Consider the following 13,734-nt stretch of genomic DNA (forward strand, 5'->3'; position numbering starts at 1 on the left):
TAAAAATAAAGCACTGGGTGGATTTCTATCAATATAGGGTGGTTGTGTACACACACTGCCAACACACATTTATGTTCAAACACCATGTAAAGGTGAATTTTGCATAATAGGTGCCCTTTAACAATTATGCAGCATTGCCATAAATTTGGCACCAGCTTTTAGATTGATATTTACTTAATTTTACTAAAAACTTTGTAATTATTAGTGGGCGGTCACACAGCGTTTCATTCCATTGATTTCTGGTGCCAGGAAAGTTTGACCTGCAAATTCTTATCAAGTTAAAGGGATTCTTCACCTCTGGAAAGATGAATGTGTATTTAAAATAGGTCATTTATGTAGAAGAAATGTAAAAAAATAAAGTATAAAGGTGGCAACACCTAAATCAGACAAGAGATTTATGTATTTTTTGTCTGGAAAAAATCCTCCGATGACGCAAAAAACGTCATTTTGTGTCATCGGAGGATTTTTTCCAGACAAAAATTACATAAATCTCTTGTCTCAGGGGGATATGAGGGTAGAAAGCATGGTAATTCGAAAATACTACAGGTTTTCTACTAATACAAAGCTTAATGCTAAATCCTGAAGTATCCCTTTAAGAAGTGTGACAAATAGAAGTTAATTCACATATAGGGTGTAGAATATTTACCATAATATCATAACTGTTGTTTTAACGATGTGTGAGCAGACATTATAGAGGACGTCACTCAATTTTCCAAAAACAAACAAAAATACATCTTGGGAGTCCAGATTTCGTTTTTTGGGGTGTACAAAAATAAGTTTGTATGCTTGTTTGCTCAAAAAACACATATTTTACATTCTTGCAGCTCCTCTTCTCCCCAAACTGTCTGTAATGAGAAGTTTATTTCTGTATTCGATGAAGCCCCTCTTTCTGAAAAATGAAATGTGCTGTGATTGGTCAGCTGGCCCACTGTGTTGTGATTAGCACCACTTATACCATGTTCGGGAAATGTCCTACCCCTGCGATATTTGTCTAAATTTGCTCTAATCGATCACAAAATCACAGATAATTTCATGTAATTTCAATAAAGTCTTACAAAAGCTCCAGTAAACACTACATCAATATTGTAAAGTTAGTTAGGCTAGCAGAGGCAAAGCTTTGCTTACAGCATAACAACTACATAAAACTTATAACTGGAACAGTTAATAGAAAACACAACACCAAATAATAAGACATACTTACAAGTTGTGTTCGATAAATAACAGATTGTCATGACAAAGTGGGAACTTCTCTATTTCGGGAGAAGCTTTTGTGTGTAGTCTGCATTTTACTCTCATCCTTTATGAAATGTGCAGCGCACAGACAAACGTCGAGGTTATAAAAGGAAAAGAATAGCGACAACACTCTTAATTGTCTCTAGCGCAGCTCAACTATGCCTTGTCCTCTTTTTTCATATTCCGTGGGCAGAGATTATTTACATGAGTAACATTATGACTTAAAAAAAAACGTGTTGCAGTCCAAATGAACAGTTTGTTGTAGTTCTCTGAATTCTGTTAAATAAAATCTCCCTTTGGATTGGCAAAAGCATAACAGCACCCTCAGTTTTTACAGAAAATGTCTTGTTGGTCATAATCATCAACCCTGTTACCAAAGTTATTGTGAGAAGAATGTATGTATAATTTCTCTAATTTATGAGAAATACAACTTCATCAGTAATTATCAATGAGATTTTATTTTATTTTTATTAATTTATGTTTAATTTGCAACACTGTCAGCCATTCTTCCAGATAATTCCAATTAATTTACTTGATATAATTTGTTGTTTACAGTTCATTACACTTACATACATACATACAGATCAAAAAACACAATGTTATAAACTATAATGAGAAATCTCTGACATTTTGGTAACATGGCTGCAGAAAATAGTGAAATAAATGTGAAATAAAAATGCTATAATATTATTCAGTTTGACCTGATGTTGACACTAAATATGAACATTTCTCAAACCTCGCTTTACTGACCATTTGTTGAAAACAAAAAAGTTTCTTTATTATAGTAAATAAAACTCTCACAGCTCCTGAGATGATCTAAATGTGATGAAGTGCTTGAAAGTTTCTAACATGAATGTTCTTCAGCATCATGAATGAATGAAGAATAAACACCAACCTCTTTGTTCTTCAGGATCTTCAGTGTGTTTCATTCTGCAGGGTTCTGGATCACTCATGTTCTCACTGTCCTCTTTATTAAACTCAGTCTTTGCAGATTTCAGCTCTTCCTGATGCTCTGATGCTCGTCTTCACTTGTAGCTGATGGGAATTTACAGCATTTATTGGAGAATTACTGTGGGAGGAGCTTCACTGATGATGTGACCGATGTGGGAGGAGCTTCATTGATGACGTGATTGAAATGGGAGGGGCTTCAATTATGGTAAATGGAGTTTTTTTTTAATAAGATCAAATACCTGATGTCAAGTTTTAGTGTCTGTATCTAATACAATTTTTAAATCAAATAGGTTTTTTTATAAACACATAAAACCCTTTAAATGCAAGTAAAGTGTCTATTTTACAGTTTTTCACAATTGCTAAGTTCTATGATAACCACATTCTCAATAGCCTAAACCAATATGTTGAATAAATCACTCTTTCTGCAAAACCTTAAACAACTTCAGGCAGTTCGACGCTGTTTGCAGATATCCTGCACTCTTTTTGCAAAACTCTAAACACATTCTCACTCGCTAAAACACATTTGACACTGTGATGCATTTGCGTCTTAGCAATTGTGAAAAACTGTAATGTTTCAAATTTCAAAACTAATGGGTGAAATAATGTTTTATCATCATTTAATTTAGAGATATATTTATGTAAACATGAAACAACATAGTTATTCTGAAAGTTATATTTTGAAATATATAAAATATTAAGTGATCATACAAATTTTTTTTTATATTTTAAATTATTAAAAATTAAAGCAAAGCAATCAAAGCAATATTTGCCTTTGACCCATGTAAGCACACATTTAAGCATTTATATAAATCTGTCTGTCTATTGTAAAGCAACTGATGCTAATTCACAATTTTGTATTTCTAATTCTAGCATTATTCTCTTTCTTCATTAAAATAACGGTCTCTAGAAAAGTGGTAAAACAACTGCAAGGAAAACATGAAAACATAAATACAGAAATAAATGTATATAGTAGCCAACAAATACCCTCAGTCTGCTGACACCAAGTGTCAATTTAAGTGTCGCTTTAAGTGTCAATTCACAGGAGATCTGAAGACATCAGCATAATAAATGAGGTGAAAACAGGAACTATTGTCATGAAATAAAGAGTGTTTTCAGCAGATCTGTTAGTATTGATGAGCCTCAGACTATCAACACTCATTCAACAAGCCATTCAGGATCATCAGCAGATCATCTCACTTTATTCTGAGTGTTTGCTGTTAGAAACACATTATTTGAGTCAGGATACATGATAAAAGCCTGTAAAACTGCTCCATTGAAAGACAAAACTGTCATTTCTCACGATATAACATGATAAAACCTTAATAATACAAAAAAAAAAAAAAATCCCTTCCAAATCCCACTCTTTTCGTACGACACTGAGTGTCAATTGCAGAGGGCAAACATTGAGTTTGCAAACAGCCAAACTACACTTACAATTGGCACCAAAATGCTTTCAGACATTTTAGAAAAGCTAGCTGAGGCAATTTAAAGCTACAAAGCCGGTTCCGACTGCAAAGATGTTGCAGATGCATTGATTAGAAAACACCCCTCCTTAACTAAAAAAGGGCACTTTGGGGAGGGTTGTGACTGGTAACAAAGAATCAGGGTTAAGATGGCAAACTACCGCACTCTACCTAAGGCACATGGTACATCAGCTGAGCTCTTCCTGAATTCTTTTAAATCCAAATCTTGGGAGGACTCCTACCCTGCAAAGAATTTGAAGAGGCCTAGAAGAGCAGAGTTGAACTATTTCCCACCCTTACCAAATGGTGAGACACCAGAAAAGCCTGGAACTGGAAAGAGTTTCTCTTTTGTCTGAACTTCAGATAATAAATAACAGGCAAACTGTTAAAGAGAAGATGGCCAAGACGTTTGGGTACCGGAGGCAAGAAATAGTGCATGAGCAGGCGAGAATTGCAAATGTTGTGGAGAGGTGGCCAGCACTTTTTCAAATGGAAGAGGTCAGTTTTGGTGCAAAACTATGTTGATTCTTATTCATTTGGTATTCATAACTGTAATTTGATTACAGCTTTTGTCTCCAATTTAAATAGTTTTGTCAATTATTAATCCCAAACTTAGTATTTTCTGCCGTTTTCATTTTTTAAATCAGTGCTGAGTTCATGAGAATCACGACAGTGCCCTTGGAGACAAAATTCTTACAGCAGCTGGACAGGCATTGTACAGATAATACGGAATAAGGGTGGCGTGACAAAGGAAAGGACTGGCAGGATTTTACATAGTTTAGATGAGGTATGTACAATTACGTCTGCGTCAGACTGAATCAAACATGTTTGATATTACCTTAACAGGTCCGGGTCGCTATGACAGGGTTGTACGTTAACTTTTTTTGCACGTAGCACTGGTGCTACAGAGGTTAAAAGATTTGTAGCACCAGTAGCCTGAAAGTTGTCAGCACAGACTGATTTCTTTTGAAGCATGTGCGACAAATATGTTACACTGCACAGCCCTGTATGATACCAATTATGACATTAAAACCCTGACAACTCAATCGTTTGTGCTGAAAACTAACTCCGTCTAACCACAATGAGGGAGATTTGGCCTGCTCAATCTCATTCTAATTGTAAAAGACTGAAAAAGTCGGGTGGACTCCCAGTATAAGCTAGAGTGCAATTGTATTAAAGGAGAATGTGAAATGGACCAAAAGTATACTGACCGGTGTGAAATGGACCAAAAGTATATTGCAAACATACTTCCCCTACTGAAGAAGTCAAGGTACTGTGTTTTAATTAAAACAGTCTTTTTACAGTTTTTCTCGATTGCTGAAACACTATAACCAGGATTTTGAACTAAAATTTCAAAACCATAATGCCATTTATCAAAAGCCCACCCATTTAGGGGAGTTGGATGAGGTTTTTTTAAATTTTAAACTGATTTAGTAAGTTTTGTTTTGTAATTGTTCAATAAAACCATTTTTTATGTGGTTTTTGTATGGACTTGGAGTCATTTTTACTCAAAACTAATGGCTGGGATAGATTCAGCACCCCTAAAAACCCCTAGTTAGACATCTCAAAAGGTAATATTGAAAAAAAAAAGTACGGTAATTATTTTTTCCAAGCCGTCTGGGCACCCCGACTTTGATTGCCTCTCCAGGCGTTTCCCCGAGGATTTGGCCGTGGATAAATTGGGAGGTGCTACTAGACACCTATAGGAACACATGGTAAAAAAAGCTATTGGTAAGACATTTTTTTGCAGATTGGCAACAAAAAAAAAAAGCCTAACTTTACCTAACTATGAGTATCAACAGTGTTTGTTTTGTATTATTTATGTATTATCCATGTCATATTGTGAAAAATAACAGTATTGTCTTTCAATAGAGTTGTTTTACAGACTTTTATTATGTATCCTGACTCAAATAATGTGTTTCTAACAGCAAACACTCAGAATAAAGTGAGATGATCTGCTGATGATCCTGAATGGCTTGAATGAGTGTTGATAGTCTGAGGCTCATCAATATTAACAGATCTGCTGAAAACACTCTTTATTTCATGACAATAGTTCCTGTTTTCACCTCATTTATTATGCTGATGTCTTCAGATCTCCTGTGAATTGACACTTAAAGCTCATTTCATTGGTGTCAACAGACTGAGGGGATTTGTTGGAGACACATCTGTAGATTTACCTCTGTTTATGCTTATAGCTGTTTTTCTAACCATTGTTTATACATGGATGATTCTACACTATTTATATTCTGTTGTCCATGAGCAAAAAAACAAACTGATATATTTTTGATTTTGCTAGAACAGCTCACACACTGTAATTCATCATCAGTGAAGCTCCTCCCATATCAGTCACATCATCAGTGAAGCTCCTCCCCCTGCAGTCACATCATCAGTGAAGCTCCTCCCACAGCAATTCCCAAATTAATGCTGTATATTCCCATCAGCTACAAGTGAAGACGAGCATCAGAGCATCAGGAAGAGCTGAAATCTGCAAAGACTGAGTTTATTAAAGAGGACAGTGAGAACATGAGTGATCCAGAACCCTGCAGAATGAAACACACTGAAGATCCTGAAGAACAAAGAGGTTGGTGTTTATTCTTCATTCATTCATGATGCTGAAGAACATTCATGTTAGAAACATTCTAGCACTTCATCACATTTAGATAAACAGTTAAAATTTGAAATGGGTACAGGGAACATTTCAACAAATGTTCAGTAGAGGGAGGTTTGAGAAACTTTAATATTGATTGTCAACATCAAACCAAGTATAATTTAATATTATAATTTAATATTTAATTTAATATAATTCAGTAATTTCTTGTAAATATTGTAGAGGTTATTCTATTTAATTTTTATTTTTTTTTTAAATACTATGACAAATTAGTCTATTTACAACTTCAGGGGACTGCAATGGGGTCCTCGTTTGCACCCTCATATGCCTGTTTGGTGATGGGTCTATGGGAAGAAAAATATATACAGAATATATATATATATATATATATATATATATATATACCCGTTCCATTCCAAAATATCACTCTGGCGCAGATACATAGACGATGTTCTTTTAATATGGAAGGGCACACCTAGTGAGTTAAATCATTTTTTGACTCATGTACATTCCACTACAGATTATTTGTCTTTTACTATGGAATTTAACAGGCAGTCCATTGATTTCTTAGACCTTACCATTTCTAAGGATGCAAATAATATCCTACAATCTCTCTGCAAACCTCTCAGCAGGAACACCCTGTTAAGAGCAGACATTAATCACTCGCCTCATCTGGTTTGCAATATACCAGTGGGCCAGTTCCTGTGTGACAGAAGAAATTGTAGTACCACAAGTGAATTTATAAGCCCTATTCGGACGGGACTAGTTTCACAGGGGGATGTTAGAGAAATTTCTGTTTCACAGACGTACTTTGAGATTTTAATAAATAAAACAGAAATTAAAGATAATGTTTCCTCCCTACTCCAGTGTCACGTCACTTTCTTTTTCGCCGCCATTTTGCCATTGATCGGTCATATGACCATACGCAATCCACGGATTCTGAACACGTGATCTTCTGCATTGCCCACATGTAAAACACAGACACTCCTACCTCGGTAATAAACACGGAGATGTTAGTCCCGTCTGAATCTGTACATGAAATCACAGACGTAGGATGATAAGAATTGTAACTCAAACGTCGTTTGGAAAACTAGTCCCGTCCGAATAGGGCAGCCCATCTAGCGTGTCTTTTTGAACAACGAGGTTATGATAACTCTTACATTACTAAAGCATGGGATAGGGCTCTAAATACAGGCCGCGCTTCATTGTTAAAGAAAAAACCTAAGCCACACACAACATCAAAATAATTTTTTTCCACTAGCTACACTCCAGCAGCAGGAATAATAAAAAACATTCGCAAGCATTGGCATGTTCTTAACAGTGACCCGACACTTAAAGACATCTGCGCTGAGCCGCCCAGGTTCATATTCAGACGCTCTCGTAACATTCATGACCGATTGGTCCACTCAGATATGACTACCCCACCCTCGACTACTTGGCTCCTCAGCCCACCCCTGGGTTTCTATAAATGTGGCAACTGTGCGCAATGCTCCAATTCGACCAATGTGAACGATTTTTCACATCCCCGCACCGGTAAGAAATATTCTATTTCTTCATTTATCAATTGTAACAGTACACACGTAGTATACCTTCTAAAGTGTCCCTGTGGACTGGTTTACATAGGTCAAAACGTCAACTTAAACTAAGGATAGCTGAATACAAAACAGCAATTCGTACTCAGAACTTAACATATGCCATGGCGAGGCACTATAAGCAGGCCAATCATAGTTCCCCTGCATCATTGAAGTTTTGGGGAATTGAGAAAAACTCACCCCCACCCAGAGGTGGGCTGAGGAGCCAAGTAGTAGTGTGGATCATCATGTGACACTGTAAGATATTGTTTGCTTGTGAAACTCTTTTCACACAAATGAATGGTTTCTCGCCTGTGTGAACTCTTATATGAACATCAAGACTTTCACTTCATATTCCTCTCTTTGAATTATTTCTGTTGTACTGAAAATGAAATAACTTTTTCTCTTTGATTTCAGACCTGATGGAAGTGAAGGAGGAAAGAGAAGAACTGAGTGAAGTGAAGGAGGAGAGTGAAGAACTGAGTGAAGTGAAGGAGGAAAGAGAAGAACTGAGTGAAGTGAAGGAGGAAAGAGAAGAACTGAGTGAAGTGAAGGAGGAGAGTGAAGAACTGAGTGAAGTGGAGGAGGAACATCATGTCAAACCAGGAGGAAAACCTTTGAGTCGCTCAAAGACTAAAAATAAATTTTTAAAGAAAAGAAGAGCCAAGAAATCTTTCACCTGCACTCAGTGTGGAAAGAGTTTATCAAGCAAACAAAGTCTTGATGTTCACATGAGAGTTCACACAGGCGAGAAACCATTCATTTGTGATCAGTGTGAAAAGAGTTTCACAAGCAAACAATATCTTAAGTGTCACATGATGATCCACACGGGAGAGAGACCGTTCACATGTGATCAGTGTGAGAAGAGTTTCACACAATCATCAAGCCTTGAGATTCACATGAGGATCCACACCGGAGAGAGACCGTTCACATGTGATCAATGCAGCAAAACATTTATTAGGTCATCAGACCTGAAAAAACACCTGACAGTTCATACGAAGGAGAAGCCGCATTCATGTTCTGTGTGTGGAAAGAGTTTTTCACAGTGGTGTAATTTACATGCACATCAGAAAATTCACACTGGTGTGAGAGAGTACATTTGCTTTGAGTGTGAGAAGACTTTTACTACAGCGGACAGTTTAAAACGACACAAGAGAATTCACACTGGAGAAAAACCTTACAAGTGTTCACACTGTGACAAGAGATTCAGGCAATCAGGAGATCTGAAAATACATAAGAGCATCCACACTGGAGAGAAACCTTACAAGTGTTCACACTGTGACAAGAGATTCAGTCGGTCAGGAGATCTGAAAACACATGAGAGGATCCACACTGGAGAAAAACCGCACACGTGTGATCAGTGTGGGAAGAGTTTCACTATTAAAAGTCACCTGAAGCTACACATGAAGATCCATACAGTGGAGAAACCACATCACTGCAGTCATGGTAAGTAGTCCCCCAGCTAACAAACGTTTTTTTATAAGAACATTCTCCAAATATTCAGAACCAAATGTTGGTTCTGGGAACGTAAAAAATGGCCAGTTTGTTAATGTTAGAGGAATGTGTTTTAAAAGGTGAAATGTTCCTCAAACATGTTCCTTTCAACTTAATTTAAAATTCAACATTCCAGGAACGTTGATTTGTAAAATTCCAAGAACATACAAATGTCCAGTTTGCTGAATGTTAATATAGTGTTATATAAAGGTTAGCATGATGTTCCTGAAACATTCATGTTTGGAACCATCTTCAAACCAGATTTGACTGGTTTAAAATGACTATTGAACTAGTTAGTGGTCTTGACTTGTGGCTTCACTTTTTATTTCACATTTTTTCTCTCATTTGAAATGTCACATGATTATTTTAGACCTGATGGAAGAACCAGAAAGAAACCTTACACATGTGATCAATTCGGGAAGAGCTTCATGGATAAAGGAAACTGTAACGACTGAGACAAATCAGACACAATTATTTGGTATACGTACAAAAGAATCTTTAAACTTCACTCTGGGATCTGTGGTCCCATCCCCCAAACAGGGCAAGAAGGTCCTACCATGATCAGATAAGTTGGTTTTATGGGGCAAAGGAATGTGGCCACATGCGCAAGAGAGAGACAATGGGAAGACAGAAACAATCTTTAATACAGTATTTGCTGTATTAATCATAGACTAACTGATCTATAAATGAACATGCATCCCAGAAACTGTGTGAATGATTTACTGTCTTGTGTACTATCTGTGGTTACCATGATCTAAATGAATGATACTGGATGACCAATGGTTAATTAAAAAAAAACTCAATCAGAATATTACATTTTACCAAATAAAAATGAGGTCGTTAAATTTGTTTTTAACAGATGTTACTGTTTTTGTTAATGAACATAAATTTAACATAGTAAATCTGCATCCTAACTCAAGCTAATACTGTCAACTCACTGTCAAATATGTGTTTCTAGACAGAACATGTAATATTAATATTGCAGCCTGCACTGCAAACTGTGCTGAAGAAACGTGCCATCAAAGACTTTAAACAATATCCCCCATTAGCACATGGAGAAACCTGTTTGGCAAGTGTTTGTCATGATATGTTCTGACAGAGTAGTTTAAAACCACAATTAACGCTCTGGTTTCTACAACTTTCACTTAGGAGCAAAAATCTGCCTTTAAACTTGAAAGAAATAAAGATTTGACATTTATTGTGATAATTATCGATATCGACTGATATAAAACAATTATCGTGATACATTTTTTTGGCCATATCAGCCAGCCCTACGTAGTCAGTGTTGTAATTATAATATATATATATATATATATATATATATATATATATATATATATCAAATCAGTTCATAAAGCTCACAGTATAATTTAAAATGTTAAATGTTAAAAGGAAAGTTGTATTAGGCTAATAATAATTATAAAGTATGTTTTTAATGTGTGCAATTTCTGTAATTTCAATGAAGACCTTTGAGTTTGTATTATTATTATCATCATCACTATTAATCGAAGTACACTCTAATGTACAAAAGTAAGCCTCTATTCTGTTATTTCAGGTTAAACCAAACTTTTATTTTGACAGGGTGTCGTAAAGACTTTTGAGTTCCTGTCTTTATATGATACGGCAAATGTCTTTAATATTCACAGTCACTAGTCTGTATCTATATCTGATTATTTGTACAGACCTACTTTTGATTTATTCATCCCACAATTCTGTGACGTTCTGTTTTATACAGTAAGTTCCATTAGTGACTGGATTCTGTGATTCTGCATCTCGGGAATCAAATGCTCTACATGGTATTTGCAGTATTAAAGAGAGTTAGTTTTTGTGTTATTTATTGTTGTGTTATAAAGTTGTTAATATTAGTGTAAGAAGGGTATGTATTTAATAGTGGTCCGCTCTCTACACACTCTACATAGCGCTCTTCATGGCCATTGAATAGAGACAGCAGCTGTTTCAGCAACGCACCGGTATCAGTTTATGAAAAATACATATCGTCTCAAAACTGAAACCGGTTTACCGCCCAGTATTAGTCATAACCTCCGACTAATAATCAGACTTATGAGTTTGTGACCGTGAGATCAGCATTATTGGCCAGGGTGAAACTCTAAGTGACACTGGAATCCAAATGAACCAGTAAAATATAATGTAAAGAGTTTAATAGAATAATCAAGAGTCTATTTAAACTGATATAAATTACCAATAATGAATTGCCGTTCCAACTTGAACCCACGTTCACATGCAAATGAATGGGAGTCATTGGAATTAAAAGTCTAGTGTGACTGGACTGTAATAATTAAAAAGTTTTAAGTAAAATAAATTACATTTTACAATAAATAATTGTGACATTGATCAAATATATTTAATAGTTCTTTCTACAGAAACATGGGATTTGTGTCTATAATGTTTTTAAAAAATATTATTAGAAGATCAATGTACCTCATTTATGGAAAGTAGTTTTTGTTATTTCATCAGAGCTCTTTTTATGTCCTTTCACTTCATATTCCTCTCTTTGAATTATTTTTGTTGTACTGAAAATGAAATAACTTTTTCTCTTTGATTTCAGCCCTGATGGAAGTGAAGGAGGAGAGTGAAGAACTGAGTGAAGTGAAGGAGAAGAGTGAAGAACTGAGTGAAGTGAAGGAGGAGAGAGAAGAACTGAGTGAAGTGAAGGAGGAGAGTGAAGAACTGAGTGAAGTGAAGGAGGAGAGAGAAGAACTGAGTGAAGGGAAGGAGGAACATCATGTCAAACCTGGAGAAAAACCTTTGAGTCGCTCAACGACTAAAAAGACATTTTCAAAGAAAAGAAGAGCCAAGAAATCTTTCACCTGCACTCAGTGTGGAAAGAGTTTCTCAGGCAAAGCAAATCTTGAGATTCACATGAGAATTCACACAGGCGAGAAACCATTCACGTGTAATCAGTGTGGGAAGTGTTTCACACAATCATCATCACTTAATAGTCACATGAGGATCCACACCGGAGAGAAGCCGTACACATGTGATCAATGCGGCAAAACATTTCTTAGGGCATCACACCTGAAGTCACACCTGACAGTTCATACGAAGGAGAAGCCACATTCATGTTCTGTGTGTGGAAAGAGTTTTTCACAGCTGTCATATTTACATGCACATCAGAAAATTCACACTGGTGTAAGAGAGTACGTGTGCTTTGAGTGTGAGAAGACTTTTATTACAGCTGAACATTTAAAAGAGCACCAGAGGATTCACACTGGAGAAAAACCTTACATGTGTTCACACTGTGACAAGAGATTCAGTCGGTCATCACATCTGAAAAAACATGAGATGATCCACAGCAGAGAGAAGCCGCACAGGTGTGATCAGTGTGGAGAGATTTTCTCTTTTAAAAGTGAACTGAAGCGACACATGAAGATCCATACAGTGGAGAAACCGGATCACCATGATCCATGTGGAGAGAGGTTCCTTCAGTTATCTTCAGTGACTCACTCAAATGGAAAACAATCACAGTCTGAGATCACAGTAAGTAGTTCATCTTTATGTGCTGAGCATTAAAGTCTCTCCTGTGTAAGTTAGTTTCCTAACAGCCATGATGAGCAACAGGACATCTTGGTGGTTGCTTGCTATCTGCTTCACTTTTTTCACATTATTATGAGATACTGAGTTATAATTATAAGAAATTATCTCATTATTACATACAATTTTCATTATGAGATGTTTAGTCCTTAATATGAGAAAGCATCTCGTTATTATGCAATGTTAAGTTATTACGAGAAAGTTTCTGATTATTATTAGATACTAAGTCATAATTATTGAACAACATTTCTCATTATTGTGACTTTCATATTTATATTATTTGTGCAACTGTGATGGAAACCATACATCCATACTTTGTCCCCCGGACATCATGTGATTAAACAGATATATATAAACAGCTTTCTGTTTCTGACATCTGCTTGTTATTATTAATTTCATGAATTAGTTGCAGCCCTAGTTCATTTAAGTTGTTTTTTATCATTCAAATTTTTGCTGTGGCTTCGACAAAACCTGATTATCATGTTATACTGCGTGATTTTAAGATCTTGAGTTACAGATGTCATAGTTCTGTTCAGTTAGTTTCATTTTCATGGACTTTTAGTTTGTTTTCTCAGTCACATGTTCACCGTTGTCTTAGTTTTCCCGCCACTTATCTGTCGTCGTGGTCATTCATTTGTTCTGCACAGGTGTTTGTCATTTTACCCTCATTTGCCTTGTATTTAAGTGGCAGTCTTTTCAGTTCTCATTTGTCAAGTCACTTTTCCGCAGAGCGGTTGGTTTCATTTGCCTATCTTGTTTGTATTACCTTCTGAGTGGATTATTAAAGACGTTATACCTGATCTTCATCTTCATCGTGTGTTCCTTGCAACCGTTGTTGACACAGGATCAATGTCATAATTAT

At 36.0% G+C, this 13,734-nt stretch overlaps 3 protein-coding genes across 3 annotated transcripts in view; all 3 read left to right on the forward strand.

The window, feature by feature from the left end:
- Nucleotides 1-13,734, forward strand: part of LOC311077892 (uncharacterized protein) — a 432,016-nt gene that overhangs the window by 392,054 nt on the left and 26,228 nt on the right. The window lies entirely within an intron of this gene.
- Nucleotides 1-13,734, forward strand: part of LOC311077845 (uncharacterized protein) — a 372,280-nt gene that overhangs the window by 212,943 nt on the left and 145,603 nt on the right. The window lies entirely within an intron of this gene.
- Nucleotides 6,041-10,880, forward strand: LOC311097614 (uncharacterized protein; the record flags this gene model as incomplete). Its single annotated transcript, XM_084137434.1, has 3 exons — nt 6,041-6,228; nt 8,244-8,573; nt 10,876-10,880. Exons 1-3 carry the CDS (start codon nt 6,171-6,173, stop codon nt 10,878-10,880), a joined length of 393 nt encoding a protein of 130 aa, XP_083993560.1. The 5' UTR covers nt 6,041-6,170.

Source organism: Abramis brama (assembly GCF_963993115.1).
Source record: "Abramis brama genome assembly, chromosome: 1".
NCBI classification, from domain to species: Eukaryota; Metazoa; Chordata; class Actinopteri; order Cypriniformes; family Leuciscidae; genus Abramis; species Abramis brama.